Source organism: Brachyistius frenatus, unplaced genomic scaffold, assembly GCF_029030835.1.
Source record: "Brachyistius frenatus isolate BFR_SWC_R1_liver_20210118 unplaced genomic scaffold, ASM2903083v1 Contig_25, whole genome shotgun sequence".
Classification (NCBI taxonomy): Eukaryota; Metazoa; Chordata; class Actinopteri; family Embiotocidae; genus Brachyistius; species Brachyistius frenatus.
This window is the reverse complement of record NW_027210624.1, coordinates 3,999,886-4,023,057: the sequence shown is the minus strand read 5'-3', so window position 1 is coordinate 4,023,057 and position 23,172 is coordinate 3,999,886. Positions and strand designations below refer to the sequence as shown.

Genomic DNA, 23,172 nt, shown 5'->3' with positions numbered 1-23,172 from the left:
CGCTGTGCACGGTAGGCCACACTGTAACCGAAGAGTGCGGAGAGTGTGAACTGTAGTAATAGTATGACATTCTGGGAAATATATTTCGAAGTCAGTTTGAATCAGATGAAGATTGTTACAGTAAAGTAAACACGGCTCCGGTGACCATAAAGACTGCAAACAGGAGAAACGGCTGGAAACAAAATCCACCTGCCAGCACGTCTGTGCTTATGTTCACTCAGGTTATGTTTGCTCTGCCTGGTCAAAATGAAAGCACATGAACGTGTATTGTTTTTTATGCTTCAGTATACACATTAATCGTAACATGTTAATCAGTGAGACTTATTGGATTTTGTTTCCTTTGGACAGAGAATATGTTTAACCCATTTCCAGTCTTTGTGCTAAGCTAAGCTAGCCTTGATATGTAGATTGTATTAAGAGTGTTATCATATCCTAAAATGTCAAACTCCACTTTTAACACAGACAAGAAATCTGAGGGATATAAATGTTTGCGCACCTTGATCCCGTTGAGTTGGATGGTTTCGTGCGTCTCGGTTCCTGCAGGGCTGTTTGCTGTAGTGGTGTAGGTGTAAGCCAGTTGGGGGATCAGGATAGTCTGTTTGTTGTTGGTGGCTAGTGCTCTGAGGCATTGCATTGTGGTCACAATGTCGAGGGGTTTGGCACTTGGCTGGCTGGCGTACAGTGTGATGGGGCTGGTGCCCATGGCTGAGAGTGGCGAGGCCTCTTTCTTTGTGCAAGTTAGGTTTAGGGGTTCTTCCGCATTGGTTGAGCCGGAGGAAGAGGTGGGGTAAATGCGGGCTTTAGGCACCGCTCTCTCCGCTTCCTCTCTGGCGGGCTTTGGCAGCGACAGGTCTAGGGGTCCCTCAGTGCTCTGGGGGGGTTCGTCTGGGATGGGACCGCCAGCTGTCAGGTTTAGTGGCGAAGGCGAGGCCGGCGAGCTGTGAGCGCCATTGACCTCTGCTGTGGTGGCTTCTGTTGGGCTGTCCTGGGTCACAGACGAGCTTAAAGTGGCTGTTTCCTTCCCTGGGACCAGAGACACCACACTGCTAGCTTCACAGGTGTCCTCTTCCTCTGAGGGAGGGGTCGGGGCACCCAGTGATATCTGACCCCCCTGCATTTTGTCAAACCACTTCTTTACCACATGGACTGGCAGTCTGACTGAGTCGGAGATCTTGGCCAGCTCTTCCTTGGTGGGTTCTGCATTTAAGGCAAAGTAGGCCTTGAGCAGGGACAGAAGGTTCTTAGGGTGGTTGCAGAGTCCCCCTTCTGACAGCAGAGCAGCAACAGCAGACTCGGACTTCTCCAGGCCCACTCCGTTCAGCCTCAGACCATCCTTCTTGCAGTGCTTGAGGGCATGGAGTGCTTCCAGCCCGCCTGGACAGTTATCACACAGGAGACAGGTTTTAGTGGTCTTTTCCTCTTTTTCTTTTGTCTCATCGGCCCTGGTGCCTCTGATAGTAAGGTCTTCTGGAAGTTTCTGGGACTTGAAAGTGTCAGTGGTCTGAGCTAGTGACAGCGGCTCAGGCTCTTTCTTCAGGTTGTGGGCTGTGAGTTGGCCCTGGTTGGGGTCCAAACTGTAGTTTATAATGATTTTTGCATTTCCATCCTGACCCACAATCGGCAGACTGATGGCTGAGATGAGTTGCTGCTGTGCGGGGTGGAGCATTCCAGTGGTTAACCCCGAGTTCGCTTGGCCTTTGGCGTTGTTTTCCAGCACCTGGCGAATAACATTCCCGTCCACTGCCACTTTGAGAGCGTTCTGCAGATCTGCCAGGTTGATGCTGATGGGCGACACCAGCCCCACAGTGGGCAGGACCACGGCCTGCACTGTGCCCTGCAGAGGACCTGTTGCACCTCCATTGAAAACCCCACCGTTCATGGCGGTCACAACCGGGGATGTTATCACCGTCGGCTTGTACTCGTAGTCCACAGGCTCAGTCTTGATCTGGTTGAGCGGCAGCTGCTCCTGCAGGGGCTTGCTGTGCTCCAGCTTCTCCCGGATCTGGGTGCGGAGGATTGATGGTGTCGTAGGTAGGACTGGCGACGGACCCTGGGTCTGGGTTTTGGCGTTCCCCAAGCGTGGTCTGCCGTTAACCGAGATGACGCTGATGCACTTCTTACTGCTGATGTGAGAGCTGTAAGAGCCTGAGTGGGAGAATCGCTTCTTGCAGTTGGAGCACTCATAGGGTTTCTCTCCTGAATAAAACCACAATGTGTATAACAGAGAGAGAGAGGTGGAGGGGTAGGGGCGGGGGTGGGGGACAGATTTCCATTAGTGAATGAAGCTAAATGAGCAAGCTAGGCTATGAGCAGTACGACAGAAAAAAGCTCTAATGCATTTCAATGATGCTTAAACGCTGATGTAATGGCACCATTGGGAAATGCCCTTCTCTAATTGCTGTCCCATAATGCCAAAAGAAACACAATTATGGCACATTAAGGGAGAGCACACAATGGACTGAAACATGATGAAGGAGATCCAAACACAAGGAATTGGCTAAAACATAAATAAAACATAAATATTGGTTCCGTGAAACATCTGTGGCCACCAGAGAAACATGGTGAAGATGTGTACACACACCCATACACACACCCATACACACACACACACGATGCGCTGCCATGGTGACAGGGGTTGTCTACTCACCGCTGTGAATGCGTAGGTGCTCCTTCAGGTGGTGCTTGTATTTAAATGCTTTGCCACATTCAGTGCACTTGAATTTACGATTGCCTCCCGACTGTGTGATGTGTCTCTGTCCGATGAAGGGAGAGGGGTCACTCAGTGAGACCCACAATGAAAACACAACCTTTGAACTGCTACTAATTCATGTCACAATGTCATTAATCAATCGAGGGTAAAAGTTCATGTTTAGTTATCGTGTTTGGAAACTGCTAAAGAAAAGCGGACTGAGCTTTTCAATCCACGGTTACAGCAGCACTATACAAGCTACTGCAGCTATAAGTAGACTGATACATCCAGTACAAGTTGTAAGGTATTAAAGTGAAGCAGCAGTATCTGGTCCTGAATGGTGTGTGACTCAGTTTGTACCTGATCCCGTCCGCTCTTGTGGACTGTCATGTGCCTCTCCAGTTGAGCTCGGTATGCGAAGCTGTAGCTGCACTCAGGGCAGCTGAAGCTCTCTTCGGTCTTCTCGTGTCGGTACTTGATGTGCTCCTTCAGGGAGCTGTAGCGCTTGTAGCCCCGTGCACAGTATGGGCAGGTGAGCAGCTGAGAGAACGAATCAGGAGTTCCTGTTTGAAAATAAAAATAAAATTGGCAGAGTTGTAATGATATGAGAATGAAAGGAGAGGAGGAGAAGAGGGGGTTAAAAACACACAGTCAATAGGGAGGACTCTTTGATGTTCCACATGACCTGCCTCGGTCACACTCCTCTGCTATTTCACCAATCACTGAGAGATCCTCCCCCACAGGTAAACAGCACCCAGGTAACCAAATGGATAAAGGTTGATTACTGATCTGTCGTAACGCCTTCCTGTCTTTGTAAAAAAAAAAAAAAAATAGCAGACTGGGCTGCCAGTGCAGGGCTGCATTTTATTTATGCTTTTGTACTTTTTTTGCTGACACAAAGCCTGGCGATTACAGCTTTAACATGCTTGAAATTCCATAATTTGATTGCCCATTGTGCATCAGAAGCGTTTTCAAAAACACCCACACATATGAAGAAAAGCGAGCTCGGTAAATAGCGGCTGCCTGCCTCGATTTCAGGCTGGTTAACAGAGGGTCTCAGTTGCCTGGCTCCCACACAGGTAAAGCATTACTTTGTTAACAGGTGATGTATTAAGTTCCCCTGCGGGACAGGTGAGGGCCTCAGGACGGGAATGCACACACATTATCGCCCAGGTAGCTGTGAGTCAGAGCTCGCACAGACGTGACAAATTTACTCAGGTGTTACTGCTTCACTTCCTCCCCTGACAGAACCCCCCCCCCCCTCCTCCTTCTCTTTTTTCCCCTCAGTGGTAGCAGGTAAAAGCCAAAAGCCCAGGAGCCATAAAAGGCCCCAGTGTGCTGCACTTAACAAATAGCGGTGTGTGTAATGATGTCGGAGAGCGGTGCTAATGGGGTGGAGTTAACACCTGGGGTGAAACGGGGAGCAGGTAGAGCCGTCCCCGGAGGGAGGGTAATTACTGGGTTGGTGCGGTAATAGTGTGAGATCTCCGTGACTGCGAGACTCTCTGGTGGGAACAGTGATGCGTGTTTTAGTGTGTGTGATGTAGGGACACTACCCCTGGCTCATGCGCCTTATCGATAAAAATGCCGTGTCGTGATGTCCTGTACCGTTTTCATCGTGGATACTGGTGTCGGGGGTGCCCTGGCGTTGAGGCTCGTCATCCGGGGCCTCCGGGTAGATGACGGCTGTGTCTCCTTGCTGGAGCATCTCCTCTACCAGGGCGTCTGTGCTCACGTCATCCTCACCGTCCGAAACACAATCCTCCTTCACTGTGGAGGGACAAACACACTGATTACAGTCAGGCCTGTAAAAAGGTATTATTGATTACCCCTTTGCTCTGACACATGTTGTTTTATTGATGGGAGCTGTACATATGAAACCTTAACCTTTGTATATGAAATGCGATCATCCAATAATGTGACAGCGAGTGTCACGATGGAAGCGGATCTTTCAGTCGAGGCTTCTGATCATTACATGTTCATCAGCCTGGAATGATGCGTCCAGTGTCAAGCGAAAAAAACAAACAAACAAAAAAAACCATCCTGATTGCTGCTGTTCACAATAGGATGAGAAAACTAATTAGCATCAAAGGCCAGAGGCTACTGTATGAGCATCATGCTCTTTGTAGGAACTGAATGGCAAACCTCTATTCACAATGTTAGGTAAGGTACTTGTTGAGACTGGGACTGATAATTAGGTGATGAATCTTGTCCTGATGTATTGCGGCAGATAGATGTAATGCACACACACACACACACACACACACACACACACACACACACACACACACACACACACACACACACACACACACTCTCTCTCTGTTCTCTGGAGAGGCTTGGCCTTCAGACTGTGCTTAATATCACAGCAAATGAGAACCTGCATGTGCGTCCTTCCTCCACATCACATGAGCCCGGCTAGCTGGTAACGAGCACTAATTACCAGGCTGCGGCTTATAGGAAGTGTAACCTGAGGATGGACTTTCGGATGTATGAAAGCTTCCTTCCTCCTTTCTATCTCTGCTCTCCCAGCACTTCCTGAAGGGGCTGCCGGAACCAGGTATAGCATTTCAACAATTAAACAGAGCCTTATTCCTCTATGGACATGTTAGTGTGCCAGTTTGTATCATTACACAGAACAATAATCACAAGGGTGAGCTATCAGCTGAAAGCAAAGTGATCTTACTGTGGATACTGCGGTGGTGTTTTGGGCAGATGTTTTATGGGTTGATTTAAGCTTCCCCCTGCTTAGAGGAGATTTGAGAGTTGTGTTTTGTGAATTGTGTGTGTGTGTGTGTGTGTGTGTGTGTGTGTGTGTGTGTGTGTGTGTGTGTGTGTGTGTGTGTGTGTGTGTGTGTGTGTGTGTGTGTGTGTGTGTGTGTTGAAAGACAGGGCCAGCTGTGTTCTCCTCTGAGATGGGAACAGGTGTAGCACTTCATGACTCATTGACGCACAGTGAATACCAGTACTCTTACACACAGCCTTACTCCTTACTCCAGCTTCCTCTGGTGCACCTTAACAAAGCCATGAAACAATGTGAGCCATTTTGTCAGTCATTTGTTGCTATGGTTATTAAAGACTGCTCGAAGAAACCTCCCGCCCTGGAACAAACCCTTGAGAGATAATACAGAGAGAGAGACTGTCTGTCATTGAATGTACGTGTGTGTGTGTGTGTGTGTGTGTGTGTGTGTGTGTGTGTGTGTGTGTGTGTGTGTGTGTGTGTGTGTGTGTGTGTGTGTGTGTGTGTGTGTGTGTGTGTGTGTGTGTGTGTGTGTGTGTGTGTACGTACGTGTGTGAGATTGTGGAACTCTCTCACCCAACATTATGGGCTGCTAACCTCCACCTATCACACAGCTTTTCTCCCATGACCACAGCGACATCAGAAACAACCCCTAAACATGTTGACCACATTTTTAATAACCAGAACATCCTAAAGGAAATATTTGTGCTTTTGGGGACTGCGGAAAAACAAAATTGGACATCGCCTCTGTGACGTGACCCTTTCCTGAAGAGGCTCAGTACGGGTGGCTCTGACTGTCACCAATCATGGCAGTGCCTCACTTAGCCTAACTCCGGCTGATCCAAAACGTGAGACGGGGTGAAAGCTGAGCTGAGTGAAGCCCGGTCTGTCTGGCTCTTGCTGAAACCCGTGGGCAGCTAGCCGGCTGTGATGGCTCCCACCTGTCAGTCAAAGCACCCCCGCCCTAGATTATGAGTAACTTTAAGCCTAAATTAAAATCAAACAGGAGTTATTTAAATAGTTGTTAGGAACAGGAAACTGTTCAACATGTTTCTGTTGTAAAGTTGGGCACTTTAAAATGTGGGTCTATGGGAATTGCCTTGCTTTTGAAACCTGCCTCAATCGGGGAACTGCACTTTTGCCATGACTTCATTTTTCAGTCTCAGAGATTGCCGCTTGGGAAAAACGCTGATTGTCTTTCTAACTACCTAAAATGTCTCTGTTGGTTTATAAAAAAAAAAAAAGCCTACCAGCTAGCTGTTCTTCCTATTTCCAGTCTTTACGCCAAACTATCCAACTGCTGACTGCAGCCTCATACTTAATGATCAGATGGGAGAGTATTGGAGGTACTGAAGAATAAAGCACATCAGTTTATTGCTCGATATGTCAAACATTCCTTCAAAACCCTTTTCTAAAAAAATATATATTCAAAAACGTGTTGCATGTGGGAAAGTGCTGATCAGACTGTGTTTAGCTCTCATCCCGTCCTCAAAGGCAGCATCCAAACACACCTCTCGGCCACGAAATGTTGAGCATGTGTGTGAAGTAGAGTCCCAGTTGGGGGTCTGTGGTGCCAAGGTATGACAAGCTGTTGTTTTCAATCCTTGTGTGTGCATGTGTGTTTGTCTCTCTCGGCTCTTTGTTGAGAACAGATCCAGGCCAGAAGGGCTCGCAGCCTCGCTGAGGCGGCTCCACGTTATCAGGCGGCTCCCCTGACATGAAACATCACACAAGCCATTTATGTGCTGACGCAGGGATGTGAATGCACCACTGCACAAGTGGAAAATCAGTTCAAAAAGCTCCAGAACTCAGGCCCCGCGAGGTTGTAGCAGGATGTTCTGTTGCAGCTCTGATCTAAAAAAGTAGTTTTGTTTTTATTTAGCGTAAGCCAACTACAGTATGTCTTGCAACAAAATCACCAGACCACCCACTCTCTCCTCTTCTTTTTCCCTCGCTCCTTTCTCATCCGTCTCTGCCCACATCTCTGCAACATGACACAACCGTATCCCATAATGCAGTTCCTGCCCTGGCCAACCTTTGCCCCCACGGTTTCCTGTGGTCGTGCATCCAGACCCGTTCGTAGATTCTATCTTGGATGGGAGACATATCGGCGATCGGGATTCGCGCAAACATCTCGCACACAATCATTAGAAAAGAGCTTTATCTCCCATCAACAGGAGGTAAGTCAGAGAAGAGACGGGAGCTATTTCCTCATCTACGATGATTTGCTTATCCTGGGCTAAGTGCTATCAAACATTTGTGCTGTGTGTCTCCACTGGACAATCTTTCCAACCCTCTGGAGAATCTTCCTGTCCGGTGCAGGCGGGTGACTCGTTTTTTACATCACAGTGTGACATAAGGCACACGGGAACGTAGATGTTCCTGAGAGAGACGCCAAAATGCTTCGAAAGGATTTTAGACCAATTGTACATAACTTCTGACATCGTCACTGCGCGTCAGGCCAACAGTGAGGAAACAGTATGTATGCAGTAAGTGTCATTGTGAAGGAGAGCCTTGCTTACTTCATGTTAAAGCCGTACAGAGCAAGTGTTCCTCAAACACATTGAACATACAACCAGATATCTTCTACAGGCAGTTTTCTCACACAGTAAAACTCAGCCTTTCACTGTCATTTAGTCCCCTTGCAGCCTCCACTTCAGCTCCACCCTGCCCATTCTCTGAGATGTAATCATGCTCTCCAAATCATTAAATGTAAAGGAGAAGGCCTCCCAGGTCAACGCTCACTTTACCTTTTCCTCCCCTGGAGGTAGTCAGCCTGTTCTTAAAGGAGAGAGCGCTGCAGTTTACTGCACCGACACCGGGCTGCTCCACCACTACATAATCATTGAGGAGTGAACGAGTAATGACAGCGAGCAGGGGGCCCATGATACCATATAATCAAGAGGAATGATTCAGAACAAGAGAAACAGGGAGAGAGTGTAAAAAAAGAAAAGGGGTCGAGGAAAGGAGAGATGGTAAAGTGCGGATAAAGCAGCTTTTTGGGTTTTGGAGCGCGGCAGTCTCGGGAGAAGAGGTGTCAGGGCTTTAATTTGATGCAAACCGGGCCGCGCTGAGGAGAAGATTAGTGGGTGGTGGTCACTTTTCAAGGCTGCACCAGAGACTCTGTTCTCAGGAGTGAAACCAACAGAGGGAGGGACGAAGGGATGAGAGACGAAAGACGTGTGTTTGTTTAGAGCACTGTGGCTTGCCCCGTGTTTCATCAGTCCGATCCAGACTGACAGCAAAGATGCTGCGTGATGTATGAGAGGAGGGCTGGGAGAGAGGGAGTGTAAGAAACGGCGGTGTGCGTACGAGTGTGTGTGCGTACATTAGTGAAGGCAAAAGAAAATATGCCTGATCAGGCATAACTGTGGAGCGCCGCCAGCTCACTGAGCTGTTTCAGTGTAACTCATGCTTTTGAAGTGTTTAATGTTCACAAGCCATGGCCAAAACCAATGACATTATTCTTCCTCCAACTTTCCCTTTATGCGTGGTGGTACAGCTGGAGAGCAGCAATGAAAATGACAGCACAGTCTGGGAAAAAAGTGGCTGCAGTGTGCACAGGTCTGCGGCTTGACTGTATACACGTATGTGATCCTGCGACTGAAACTAAAAGCAACTTGCAGGAGAGGAATTTATAAAAATCCCACCCGAAACTGAAAGTGATATGTCACTTTTTTCCATTTTCACACGTGCTAACCTGACCTCTTGTTAAATCGAAGTCCCCCTTCAGTCTCGCATATCTCTCACCCATGAACAATCCAGCCAAAACGTGCAAGTAACAACACCCTAAAATAAATATTCTTGTGGCTGGATATCTGATTCCCTCACATATGGGCTCGTCACAGTGTTGCACGTACATTTCTTGGCACAAGCCTGAAACTAACAGCGTCACAAGTGCCCACGCGGATTTATAAGCACATGCAGTATGAGGTCGGGAGCGCAGCGCAGAGGCCTTGAGCCCAGGTTGAAACACCGACATCCTTCAGCACCTGCAATTGTTGTTTAGCAGAGAGGAGGGAGGCTGTGACGTCAGCCCTTCCTGTGGCGCTTGCGCTGCCTCTGATGTCACTTCCACACAGTTTGAGGTAAAAAGAAGTTCACGCCGTCCCCTCCAATGCCCACCAGTGCCGTAAAGCTCTGTGGTCACGAGGCTATTTTCTGTACTTGAAGGTCTCTCCCTCTGTTGGCATTGTCTTTGCTTAATATCGTGCTTCCTGCCTTAGTTGAAAACCCTCTGCCATGTAGTACCTGTTTCCTTACACTCTGTGTTGCACAAAGAGACAAAGCCGGGTAGTTTACTGCGCAGATGTCAGACAAGCATTTCTTAACTTATCCTGTATCGCTTCAGCTGAGGTCAAAATGAGAAAGCAGCAGCCAAAATACTGAACAGAAAATAAAATAATAAAAAATAAAGACACATTTGCATTTATATGCTGGAGGCATTTGTATGTAATGCTCTCATTGTGAACAGATAGGAATAAGTATGACATTCAAATGTACTTGGCCAGCCTAATGATGACAGTAAAAGGAGACACTTGCTGTCTTAAATGACTTGTGCTTGAAATACTTGAAATGATGTGAACAATCTTCCTGTGTAATTTTGATGATACTTGTGGCGTGGGAGCCCCTGTTTTACTTTGTCTCAATAAACTGGCACTTGGCGAAAGAAACTTCTGATGAGTAGTGAATCGATAGCTGTTATCTCCTACTGACATAGTCTCCCATTCTAGAAAGCAGAAATTAAGACTGAACAAGCGCTCGTCCTCAACTTTTCTACAGCACAGAAAAAGAACATGTTGCTGAGGATTGCAGAAGTGGTGGGCGGGAAGATGAGGTGCGTATTTGCATGGCTCAGCGCACATGTGTGATAACACTGACGCGCCCCGCGGTCTCACCTCGGTCCCAGCAGTGCTCCCTGGGGTGCTCGTCATCTGGAAGGGTGCTCTCGCAGTCGGCCCCGTCCGCCAGGCTGCCTTCCTCTTCCACGATGTGCAGCTTGTCCTCGTCATCGGAGTCTGAGCCCGCCTCCACCACATTATTGTAGTTGGTCACTGCAAGAGGAGATATGAGGGACAGAGGTTAGAATGACTGTTCTATCTTTTATTAAGTCTTTAAAGGAGAGTGAAGACGCTACACACATTTAGTAATTCTATCCTTTAATATGGGGGTTGTACTGGATGTGCTTCTTGATTATGAGCACTGACTGTGAAAGGCTACGAGCTTTGAGGTTAAATATATGCACTATGTCATTTAAATGTCAAAACTATTAAAAGGAATGGTTGAAGGAGGAGGGGGGCAGGGAGCTGGAAACACCAATTAAACAAACTAACTTAAATAGATTAGATCAAACTTGAAATGACCCCTTCGAGGAAAAAAGGTCGTTAAAGCAGGAGAGAATAAAACAGCTATAGCACTAACAACGCAGTGAACGGGGGCTATTAAAAATAACGGCAGTGACGTTTTTGATGGCTCCGTGTAGTAAAACCTGACAAATCCAACAGCGAAAACAAACTCTGGAACAACAGGCTCCATGTTGCAGAGAAACAGAGATAACTCACACTCTGATGTGCAGACACACATACAGAACCAGTGTGTGAGATCATTAGATTGCAGGCTGAAGTGGTGTGTGTGGTGTGTGGGAGTCGGTGTGACCTGGTCGGTGGTGTTATGGACTGAAGGAGCCAGGAGACGCTGAGACAGCCAGCCTACAGAGAGGGTTATTACGGGGAGTAAATTTTCCTGACCGACTGTCTGTTTCAGATATGTGTGTGCGCGCCGAGTGTGTGTTCCCATGTCTTCTTTTCATTTCCACCATGTTCCTCCATCTCTCAATTCCACCTGTGTTGCTTCCGCCCACTCTCCTTCCATTTCTCTCCCCTCCTCCATCCCTCTGTTCCACTGAGAGAGCTACAGATCCTCTCGAAGGCCAAATCAATTCTCCAGTGAGAGCAGCCCAGTCAGCAGAGGGCCCGGGCTGCAGCGCTCAAACTACTTTATCTCACATCACACACACACACACACACACACACACACACACACACACACACACACACACACACGCACACACACTGCACGCAGCGCTCCCACATACACACACCACCTGCATTCACTTGCTGAATATGCACCGCCAGTACAAAGCACCTGAACACTTTTTTTCACTTCATCTTCACTCTCTCTAACCCCACTCGCCCACCTCTTCCTGAAGTGGCTGCAAATGTTTGTGTTTTTTTTTTTTTTTCGTGAGTCTCCATTTCAATCAATGAGAATTGTTTCGGCGAGGTCTCTCCCGTTCTCTCTGCATTGTGCGGGTCATTACAACCGGTTGGTATTCACACAGACTCGGTTGTCGTGCAGGGTACAGGCTGAGGAGGAGGCAGGAGGAAGGAGGTGTGGGGGCGGCAGGGATGAAAGGTGGCGGAGGAGGAGGGAGAAGCACTGTTATTTGGCGAGTCGTTCGCTGGGTCATCACCGCTGCGCCGCAGCTGTGAAATCCTATCGGGGTTCATCAGGAGAGCTATTTCATTCGCAACCTCTTTCCTCTCTTTCACTCTGTAATATTATCTTTTTTTTTTTTCTTTTCTTTACCATGATGTGAATGCCATTGTCGTTTTCAAAAGAAACATTCAGCTCAGTCAGAGGGTGATGCACACCCTTTGTACCTGGATTGCTATCCACATGGGACAATCTATTCAAGGTTCCTAACAGATAACAATAAAACGGTCCAATTCAAATAAACTGATGATTAATTAGGTTTACATAGCATTATGACAGAGTAGGTAGTTGCTTTTCTGTCGTTGTTCTCCTCTCCCCTCTCTCTTGTCTGCCCTCCAGCGCCTCTCCCTCCTTACATCGAACTGTCTTCTCTGTAAGAGCAACGCTGCCAGGTGATGTATTGTCCGTTCAGCAGCCCAAACAGGGTGCAACACTTCATTCTGAAACAGAAGCTACTTTAGGATGAGTCTGAGAGGCTGTTTAGGGCCACAGCCACTCAGGTGTGGAGCTGAGGTCAGCGATTACAAAGACAACACTCGCCGCGGGCGCTGTCAAGAGAAAATGATCAACTATAAAGCTGTAGAGAGAAAATCAATGCGCTGGTGTGTGCGGACGGGAGGTGGCAACAGCGAGCGGGACAATCAAAGCGGGATCTGCAAAGTACAGCAAAAGGGGGTGCGAAAAAGAGTAAAAGATGGCGGGCGGTGTTCTTGGTGTGCGTGAGGGGGTGAACAGAGACGGCCTTCCTGTGCCAAATGGTTGGCGGTGTTGAAACAAAAGTGTGTGTTCCGACAGGAGATGTAACACCTAGCATCAACAAAGGCTGCAGTCCCTTCTGGCTGACCGGCTGAGCGTTTGGACAGCTGGCCTCATTAGCGCTAGCATGCTAGCACACAACAGGAGGACGACTCCTACGCATCTTAGAGAGAAAGCATGGGTAGGTGGAGGAGGTGAAGCGCTTACTTCTAAAAGTTTGCTTTTCTACATAGGGGTGAAATGTGATGAACAACTGAGAAAATACTAGCCAGTAACCATGGCTTTGGCTTTAAGATAGCCAGAGATCACAGCTTTAAAATGCCCTCCCACGTCTATCTGGCTAATAGGACACGGCCTCAACACAACCTGCCTCCATTATAGATATCACCACATGCTAATCCAGGCTTCTACCTGGGAAAACCTCTCACATTCAACTGTTACTTAAAGTAGCAGAGAGCTGATGCACAATGAAAGCCTCTCAATATGTTGCTTACTCTTCACCTACATATCTTAGCAACATGCAACACATACATGCTGTAGCTGGCAGTGGTCGGCGGCCCTCAGTAATGCCTTGGCAATATCTGCACCGTCACGTCACTCGCTGCCCTCTTTCCCTCTTACAAAGTTCCCAGAGTCTTTTGAAAGACAGTGCCAGACAGTCCATGTCAGCCGCACTTAATAAGGCTGCTGGAGAGAGAGGGCTGTGTTGTTATGACACCTGCCAGGCTATATCAATTACTGGCAAAGGAATGGGTGACTGGGAGGTTTACTCCCAAAACAGGTCCAATGTTACTCCATTGGAGGGGGATCACCTTGGCAGATGTGTCGTCACTGATCTGTCAGCAAAGCAGAACATGAAGCGCCACATGCTCCTTAACACAGGTTCATTTTGTTGATTCTGTCCGAGTACTTACTGTCCTGTAATTGTGTAAACACGCTGGCACTTATTTTAGACTCCTGCAATTTGATCCTGGCCTCACTGATGATCATTCCAATAACTTAAAAATCACTGCAGAGGAGTACTCGTGCAAAAGCAGTTTGTGTTACATTCGAGGTGTGCCAGATAGGAATGGCAGTATCTCAACCTCTGTGGGAGGGAGCTATCGCTGGGCTTTGAGGCCCTCAAGGTGTGAGTGACTGGCCTAATAACTGAGCTTTAGATTTGGACACAGAGAAAAACATATATAGCCTGTGAACAAACACATTACGGTCTGAAGTGAACTTTTATCTTGATTCATTACCTATGAGGACATCTGTAAGGAACCTAAAACTTATATATCTTATATGCAGACAGCGCCGTACCAGAATGTGTAGGAGGTATGTCTGGAATGTCCAACCAAAACACTTTTCTCTGAGTTTGGCTCTTAAAGGGACAGATCAAAGGGTGTGCTCTCTCCCTGCTATTAATTTCAGTCAACGGGCTGACACGTATTGTGTGGTCTGCTGTTGTTCTGCTTGTGATTAGAACCATTGACTCATCGCAAACAGCAGCAACTCTTTGTCTGCCCTTCTACCTCTCTTCGGTCTCTATATTTAGCCTTGGTACAGGCTCCCTCATTGAGGTACGCCACTTATCTCATTCGGAGCTCAGGGCCAGGCAGGCAGCGGTGAAATTACCACAGGCATCCTCAAAGAGGACAGACCCTGCCGTCACAGAGTCTGCCCTTGTGGCTCTGCAATGCCATTTTCTCAGGGAAGCTAACCACTACAAAAAAAAACAACTCGGACCAAAGTAAAACAAAGCCGTGCCATTCAAAACCTCAAGTATGCCGTCTCAAGGTGAGGCGCCTCATTCAGCGCTGAGGTAAATGCTGCTGGTTTTGTTAAAACAACAGCCGTCCTCCCACAGAGTCAGGAAGGTCAACTCAAGTGCCAATAACAAAACAAAAGAATTGGGGATTTTCATGGTGAGTTTGTTCACAGGCTGCTTCAAGCTTGCAGCCCGTTTAGGTCAAGCAAAGGTTCTTTGGTTTTAGAGATACAACTGTCGACACACACGCAACAGTATCTCTGCAAATAATCAGTGAGTTGTAGAGGGCACTAGAGGTCCCAAGAGACTGTTCCTTAACAAGTTTAGTCTGAGTCACAGACGGGACCACCATACCCTGACTTGTTTCTCCATAGATACACAATACACAGCACAACATGCAGTTCCAAAAACTCCCCAAGCAACATCAAATGACTCTTACTCATTGTTCTAACTTGGGATGGGAAGCAAAAAAGCAGAAGAACTGGTGTGGCCCTGAGGTAAAAATAGCACCTAGCAGTCCTGAGAATTAGTCACTTTTAATGCAGTTCTGTATTTACTTGTGTCAAAGCCGCTAAAGATGTAAAAATGTTCTGTTGATGGAGGAAATTTAAAAAAAAACACTACAGGGAGAACACATACAAGTGGGTTAGATTATGCTGTCAAAGTCGAAGCAATTGAACAACCTGTGGAGCGGAGCTCTTCATAGGAATCATTTCAGAGGTGAGCTAGAAGACAATGGGCTCTTGTCTTCCTAATGACACTGATCAAGGTTTTAGCACGTGAGCTAATGAGCCACCGCAGGTCACTCATCTCCCATCTGATGAGCACTTTCCATGATAACACTAATGCTAATGGAGGTTATTGTTCTCTTAATCTGCACGATGGCACTTCGAAGTGTAAAGGAAGTCAATGGGTGTTAATGAGTGTAAGGAAAAGCAAAAAAGACTCAACTCTGCCTCAGAGGTTGTGAAATGCTTTTCAAAAGGAAAATGACTAAATCTTGCCTATAATGTGCTTTGCTTGTTAGGCTACATACTTTTATTACCCAGGGTTAGTCCTAACAGTGCTGCTGTACCTAAATGACATGCAGATAATAGAGTATTTCCACCGAGGGGGAGTCACAGGCTGTTCTGGGCACGAATTACAGTGGCTGCTGATGGCATTTCTCTCCCGGGCTAATGAGCATGGTGATGAGCCACACACATTCTGTTACACTGGGCGTCCTCAGAGTTGCTGCTTCTGGCTCCCTCTTAGCTCTTCTAAAAAAGGCCAGGTGGGCTGGTGGGGACTGGAGGGTGTATTCACACCACACACACACACACACACACACACACACACACACACACACACACACACACACACACACACACACACACACACACACACACACACACACACACACACACACACACACACACACACACACACACACACACACACACACAATCCACAGCAGTGCCCTGGCCACCAAGTTTATACTAGTCTCTCAACCCATGTTTATGTTGGAGGTGAGACAGCCCCTTCCAAGGTAATAACACTGGTACATCTAAGTGAGAGTGTGTGCGTTCTGTATGTTGAGCTGTTAAAAGACAGCCTTGGCTTTTAGTCGTCATGGGTGATCACATGACCTTTGGCTGCATATCCAACACAGAAGACCATGATGAAGTATTAGATGATTAATACATTCATGTAACACCAATGGCACCAGAGAAAACTCCCACAAACACATGTTCCTAAACTCTTCCCACCTCCAGTATCTCTGGACCATCCCTCCCGCCCCCGCCTCTGTCCATCAGTGAAGAGGCCTGGTCCGGTTCTCAAACACTCAGCAGGTCTGTGGTGAGAGAAAGCCTACTCCGCCAAACAGTCCGGCCACACACAGTAGTTGCAGGTGAGTGAGAGAGCAGTGATGTAAGAGGCGGGTAAGCAGGAGGAGGAAAAAAGAAAAAAAGAGAGGTGAGGAGAGGAAACATCTGCTGTAGATTCTGGTAAAGCCAGAAAACCTGCAGCCACGCTTCCGGCAGACACTTTTCCCCTGCTCTCTTTTACCTCTGCTCCTTTTTTTAGACTCTTCACGGTTGATCTGTCACTGTTGTTTTTCCCCTTTGTCACCTACAACATATGAGGCCTTTATACCGAATAAAAACCAACTGCGATGAGCTCTACCGTATCATCATTCACTTCTGACTGCCCTGGAAATCACCTCAACACCAAAACAGCAACATAAATATTTAGCCGGCACAGAAAAGCTTCAACACACACCTGGGTAAACACTTGTTTCCCTTTTGTTAGTGGCTGTTTCAAGTTAAGTCCAACACATCTGCAATAGCAGGTGACCAAACACAAAGCTGGCTAATGTTGTGTTAGCCTCCGTCAAATCTCATTGGAGCGTTGCAGGCAACATGAAACGTCCCTGTCACCTCTGCTGTCAGACTCCATTCAGGCTGCGTTTACAGACTGATGGGTTTTGAAAGCTGCACTGTACTATAATGGTGTTCTTCTCCTTTGATTTTGCCAATTTGTGTCTACGGTTGACATTTTGAGTGGAGGCTCTGTGAGGATATTATTAGAGCGACTGCCTAAAGGTATTCAGCCTGTTTAAATGCAGCCAGTTACATCAGTAGCATCCAACTTCATTACATAGCTTGTTTCCTTTTTCTGCAGCCACTTCAGCGCCAATGGCAGGAACATGACTGGGTCAGCAGATACTGTTTGAGCCACACGTGTGAAAGTCTCCCCCTTGTGCTTTACTATTAAAGCGGGACAATGGGCAAATCTATGCAGAGGTGGGATAATCATTTATCATCAACAAGTGGCACACACCAGGCTGTTGAGTCTGTTCTCTGAGTTGTCAGACAACAGAATCCAGTTTCACAGTTTGATCCAAGCTCTGTCACAGATACACACTGCTCGGACAGCTGAGTGCCTTTGAGCTATGGCCAACATGCTAGAAATTCTGCTAGCCTGTTCGTCTGTGTGCCTGTTAGCACTGCAGGTTTTAACTGTACAGTATCGTAGATTTAAAATTAAATTCAGGTATCACAACTGTACATTCTTTTTGAATAAACGTGGCTACAACAGAAATCTACTACTCAAGAATCATTTCTTACGGCTAGGAATGACTTTAGCTTCCACCCTGTCGGGTTGTGGCCTAACAGCTGAGCTGGTGCACACTGAGGTGTTCGTTTAAATATATGCAATGAGCAATAATGATGTTATCCAACCTGGTTGTGTAGTGCAGGTCTATATTAGGTTAGTGTAGCACAGGGCTGTTGCATTTTAGGAGCAGGTGACTGGACATTCCTGCCTGTATTAGGCTTGACAGTTTACTGTGGGGGAGTGCAGAAGAATTACACTAGACTATGAAGGGAGGAGGGAGGGAGGTACACGGCCAAACAATTCTCCAACTGGAAAATCTCATTAAATCTTGCTTACCTGTAAACATACCTTACTGCACAGACTCATCACTGGCAGCGCTAAGTCGAACTGCAGTTCATCAAGGAGGCTGAGCAGCACAGTCATCAGCACTGTCACATGTTTACACTCCTCAATTCTTCACTCTGGCTGAGAGTGCGTTTGTTATGTAGATTAATACAGTGATTGCCAGTCAGCAGCGTGAGATGTGCGCACACAAACACAAAAAAAAAAGAGGGCAGAAAAGGTAAACAGAGGGGAACGGTGGCAAGGTGGGAGGAGAGAAACTGCTAATGGCTTAAAAAGACAAAGCTGGCCTGTCACATACGATGCTCATCTGAACTGATGGCTGCCCCAGGGAGGGAGTGTCACAGACTGTCAGAGACTGAGAGAAAGAATATAGAGAGGAGATGAAGGCTGGGAAAAGGAGACATAAAAAGGCTGAAACGAGGGTGGCTGCTGGAAGACGGAAATTAAGTGAATAGTAATAAAAGGAACGCAAGAGACAACAAGAGAATGACAGGAGTAGAGAGAAGAAAGAAACTAAAACAAAAGTGAGGGTAAGGGACACCATTTTTGTTGCTGTGTGCGCGCCTCAGTAAAGGTCAGGTGTTGACGCTGTAGCTCTGCCTGACAGATGTCTCATTGAGGGGACAGGCTGCAGGGCAACAGGCAGCGCACATTTGTACACACTTGTGCACACATTTGTGGACAGGTGGAAGTGCAGAAATAACCCAGAAGTGCCTTTTTGTTCATTGGTTGCATCTAATTTTACAACAGTTGCAAGTTCCCCATTTATAGCAATCAGCAACACACCTCAGTGAAGCCATGGCCAAGATCCATGTTGACAACCTACTGTGGCTTCACTAATTCTGACACTAACACGTAAAAGTGCAGCAAGAGCGCTTCCTTTTTGTTGAAAATCCTCCTCTTTGTGGCATTTTGACAACAGCTGACCACTCTCCCATTTCTAGAATGTCAGATCTGTCACAAGACTCCAGGGGCCAGACGTCCTGCACAACCCCTGACACACACGACGCATAATCAAACGAGCTGCCCGAGGCCATTGCTCAGTTGTCACAGTGGTTTCTTGTTATTCGTGTGAAGCGGGGAGAGAGAGGGGTTAACGCCATAAACTTACAACCACAAAAGCTCTTTTGTCACCTCAGTCCTCCGCCAACATCCACCCCCCCTTAACATCCTTTCCTTTCTCCCCAGGCAAAGTGGCCTTTCCCCGTGTGATCAGGAAGGGCTAGCCCCGCCCCCGCCTCAAACCCCCCCCCCCCCGTCTCACCCCCCCACCCCCCCACAACAGCAGCCTCCAGGGCAACGAAAGCTGAAGAGCAGTCAACCAGTACCGCTCACACCATTACCCTGCTGTTTAATGGCCATGATGGTGGACTAGAAACGGCTTGTCCGATGGACAGCCATGAAAATCCGTCTTGCTAAACCAGACCTGAAGGACTGGGTACATGTGTGTATACATGATGCAAGACCTAATCTAAACAGTGTGTGAGGGTGTCAAATCAGTCCACTGTGCCCCTCGACACCTTCTCCCATCACTGCGGCTGTACTCACTAGGACTAACACATAAACTATGATTTGTGGAAATGGGGCGGACAGATGAAAAATCACAGGCTGAGTGAGCAGCGCCGTTGTTAATGCATCCTCTCGATGCGGCACTGATTGGGGAAATGGCTGAGGCAGCAGGTAAGCGCAGGTCGTCGTGTATTGATGTATTGATGGGCCCTCTTTTGTCCATTACACCCTTAGGTGCTGGGATGGTGCGTGGGCGTGTGTCTGGTTGCCACCAGCCCGGGGAGACCATTAGTTCGCTGTGACAGAATTCGAAGGGGAGTATCGACAGTCCATCTGGGGCAATCGATAGGCACAGATCTCTCACTCCCTTCTGCCATCTATGGTAATGGGCCTACAGTGAGTCAAACGATGCTCCTGTGTGCTCTACTGTATATTCTCGCTGTGTGTATTCAAGCCTTGTAAACAGGACAGAAATGAACTGTTACCGAGCGTGGAAGGGGACCGCAAGTGAGTCAGCCAGACTGACGTGGAACTGATTACATCCATATAGTGAGACTAATGCAAATGCCAACCACATAATGCTGTTACTTTGTGTTTGCAAGTTACGTACAGCTGTTTTCTTGTCCTTCATTCAGCTCAGTCATGCTCCTTCCTGCTCTGGTCAGATGCTGGTTTCTGCTCCTTGAGGCTGAAGGATCGAGGCCAGACCGGGGTTTCTTCGCATGCAAAGGCCAGCAGGGTGGAACCTCGATTACTCAAGCACACTGCAATCATTGGACTGAACTCTCGGGACTATCCCATGTGATGTCACCCATACTATGAAGTCACTGAGCAGGGAAACAGCCAAACACTTTCTGGGATAGAACCTCCTCTCTTTTTCATGTCAAGCTTTCCCAAGTAGAAACACTCGAGAACCCTATCTGCAGTGTAAAACATCCAATCAGAACAACTTCTCCTCTTCCGTTCTGCTCATGTTTTCAAGTAAACAAGTGAATTGTACTTGTGATCCCTCTATTCCAACACTAATCCCAGTGTCAAAATGTCCCCTTTGCAGTTCCAGCCCGTAGCTAAGCCTTGCCGTAAAGCAGCACACATCGGTGCTGATACCACCAGTCCCATCGCTGTTATCGGCCCTCGACACATTTCCTGAATGTGGGGTAATATTCTGCTGGAGCTCAGATGATTTTGGGGAAGGACAGGATGGATAGAAGAGGAGCCTGCTCTTTCTGTCTCTGACTATTCGATGGCTGAACTAGGTCAAATAGAGCTGTGAGCTGCCTGCTGTTCAGGGGGAATTCCACTAGGCAGTGTGTGACCATGAACACTGGCCTTCCTGTTTGACTGCGGTGATGCGACTGTAGCCGAGAGGAAGACGCAAGAGAGACAGTTCTGTACAAAGACTAGCTCTCCTTGTCACCTTGCTAACATGTGTGACTTGTGCTGATGGTTGTACACACACAAATTTATATATGCGTGTGTATATATATATATATATGTGTGTGTGTGTGTGTGTGTGTGTGTGTGTGTGTGTGTGTGTGTGTGTGTGTGTGACACAGATCAGTGATAACACTGTGGCTTTTAATAAACTCAACTGCAGTGTGTGTGTGTGTGTGTGTGTGTGTGTGTGTGTGTGTGTGTGTGTGTGTGTGTGTGTGTGTGTGTGTGTGTGTGTGTGTGTGTGTGTGTGTGTGTGTGTGTGTGTGTGTGTGTCTTAGTGTGCGTGTGCAGCTTGCTGAAAGGTCCTGGGCGTGTGATTGATGGCAGCTTTAGCACAGTAAATACATGCACACACACACTCAAGACAGTTACACACATACACTGGATGTGGGTGGAGAGAGGGGTGGTCATATGCAGCCTTGCTCAGCTAACATTATTCATCCTGTGTTCATCTGTGTGAGCTGAGCCCACCGCTCCCCATATTGATGAGCCAGTCGGTGTGTGTTAGTCGCTTTATTTACATGACTACACACATCCAAAAACACACATTATTGCTCGGGACTAAGCGCAGAGAATGGGAGGCAATTTTGAGCATTTGGTCTCTTTTTCTTCTGTCTCTCTACTTCCTGCACTTCTTCTATTTGTTATTTGGATGATGGTTTGACTCATCTCATTTGAGTAAAGAGGGCTGGGAGAGGGTGGCTGAGAAGGGGAGAACGGAGGGAGAGGGCAGGCAGGGAGGAGGAGAGGTTATTTTGGAGTCTCTGAACTGTAATCACCACCTACAGCTGCGTCCTCCCAGGTGCTCCAACTGGACATCAACAGCGAGAGGGAGGGAGAAAGTAGAGAAGAGAGAACAGAGAGAGAGGCGGCCTCCCCAGAGAAACACTTGTGGAGTAGAGGTACTGGTATTTGTCTTGTTCATAATTAGTCTAAATTTCCATTCACATGTATTCTACTATCTCTATTTATCACCAAAGACAGAGTGTTCCCCTATTTTTCCTCCTGCTGAGACTTTGCAGGCAGGAGGAAGTTCTATCTGAGGAGTACAAGGAAGTTAAGGGGCTATCACAGAGATGACATGACACTTCCAGTACCTGCCAAAGGAGACAGGAGGGTGACTACATTCAGAGGAAGCTAGTCTGGCTGTGAATTATGCCAGATGACGCGTGACTCGCCCCAAACACAGCAGGTGAGTCCAACTAATCAACTGTGTGGTGACTTGGTCTCCACATTACATTAGTCATTTATTCTGCTAAAAAGCAATGAACAAAGTGAATTAACATTAGCTGACGTATAAATTCACAGAGTATATCACACACAGTGTAACATAGTGCATTGCTGCACTTAACATACATACACACACACATATATATATACATACATACATACATACATACATACACACACATATATATATATATGTGTGTGTGTATGCAATGCACTGTTATATATATATATATATATATATATATATATATATATATATATATATATATATATATATATATATATATATATATATATATATATATATATATATACATATATATACATACATATATACATATATAAAGAGGTGCGTCTATAGGTTAATCTGATAAACCTAACACTGTTAGTCCATTAGCTGGCTTACTTCATCCCAAGACCACGTAATGAGCTGAGGGGGGCTGACTCCTTCAATGGAGGCCTTATTGTCCAGGTGAAATAGGTTCAGCATGCAGGACAAAGCATCCTTAAAGTTCACATGAGGTGAAACACAAGAAGAAAAGCGTAAACAAAGCACTCTCAGACACAAGTAAGGGAACAATACACTACATGTACACAAGCACTTGTGCAAAGTTCAAAATATGGATTAGCACACATGTTCCACAGTGTTTCTCCAGTGATGCATGTTTTAGAAATATTCCACCATGAAGCAAAAGCACATTCAATCATACAACTGACAGCCGCACCCAAACACAGTTATAGGTGTTGCTGTATAATGCCTTGAAGGCCAGAAAATACATCATACAGTAGTTCACGTGCATTACAGCAAAACCTGCCACATTTCTGCACCACTGCTGTTGTGTTCAAATAAAACCCCTCCATATGGAAGGCTGTGGGTGCGTCCCTGTAAGTCATCCATGGCAGCCTCCCATTATTGTCCAATAAAAGTAGTTGGCGCCATGTGAGCCGTACGTGTCACCGCCAACAGACCCACTGTCTGCTGCATTTACACTATTTGCTGCACATAGTAACACAGTGGATCGACCAGAAAATATGGATTTATATTCCACAATAGTGAACACACAAATGTCTCAAGCACTGACTAGATTGCAGCTGCAGTTGTAAAGAGAGAAGAAGGATGGC

At 46.9% G+C, this 23,172-nt stretch overlaps 1 protein-coding gene across 3 annotated transcripts in view; it reads right to left on the bottom strand.

The window, feature by feature from the left end:
• zeb1b (zinc finger E-box binding homeobox 1b) overlaps positions 1 to 23,172 on the bottom strand; it is a 48,194-nt gene that overhangs the window by 5,243 nt on the left and 19,779 nt on the right. The window contains exons 1-6 of one of the 3 annotated variants that reach the window (XM_069698061.1): positions 10,991 to 11,463; positions 10,328 to 10,483; positions 4,298 to 4,459; positions 3,050 to 3,252; positions 2,648 to 2,753; positions 497 to 2,196 (exon numbers count right to left, since the gene is read on the bottom strand). In XM_069698061.1, coding sequence (XP_069554162.1) covers positions 497 to 2,196; positions 2,648 to 2,753; positions 3,050 to 3,252; positions 4,298 to 4,459; positions 10,328 to 10,483; positions 10,991 to 11,225 — 2,562 coding nt within the window. In that variant the 5' untranslated portion in view covers positions 11,226 to 11,463. The other 2 variants (XM_069698063.1, XM_069698062.1) reach the window with 2 other exon arrangements.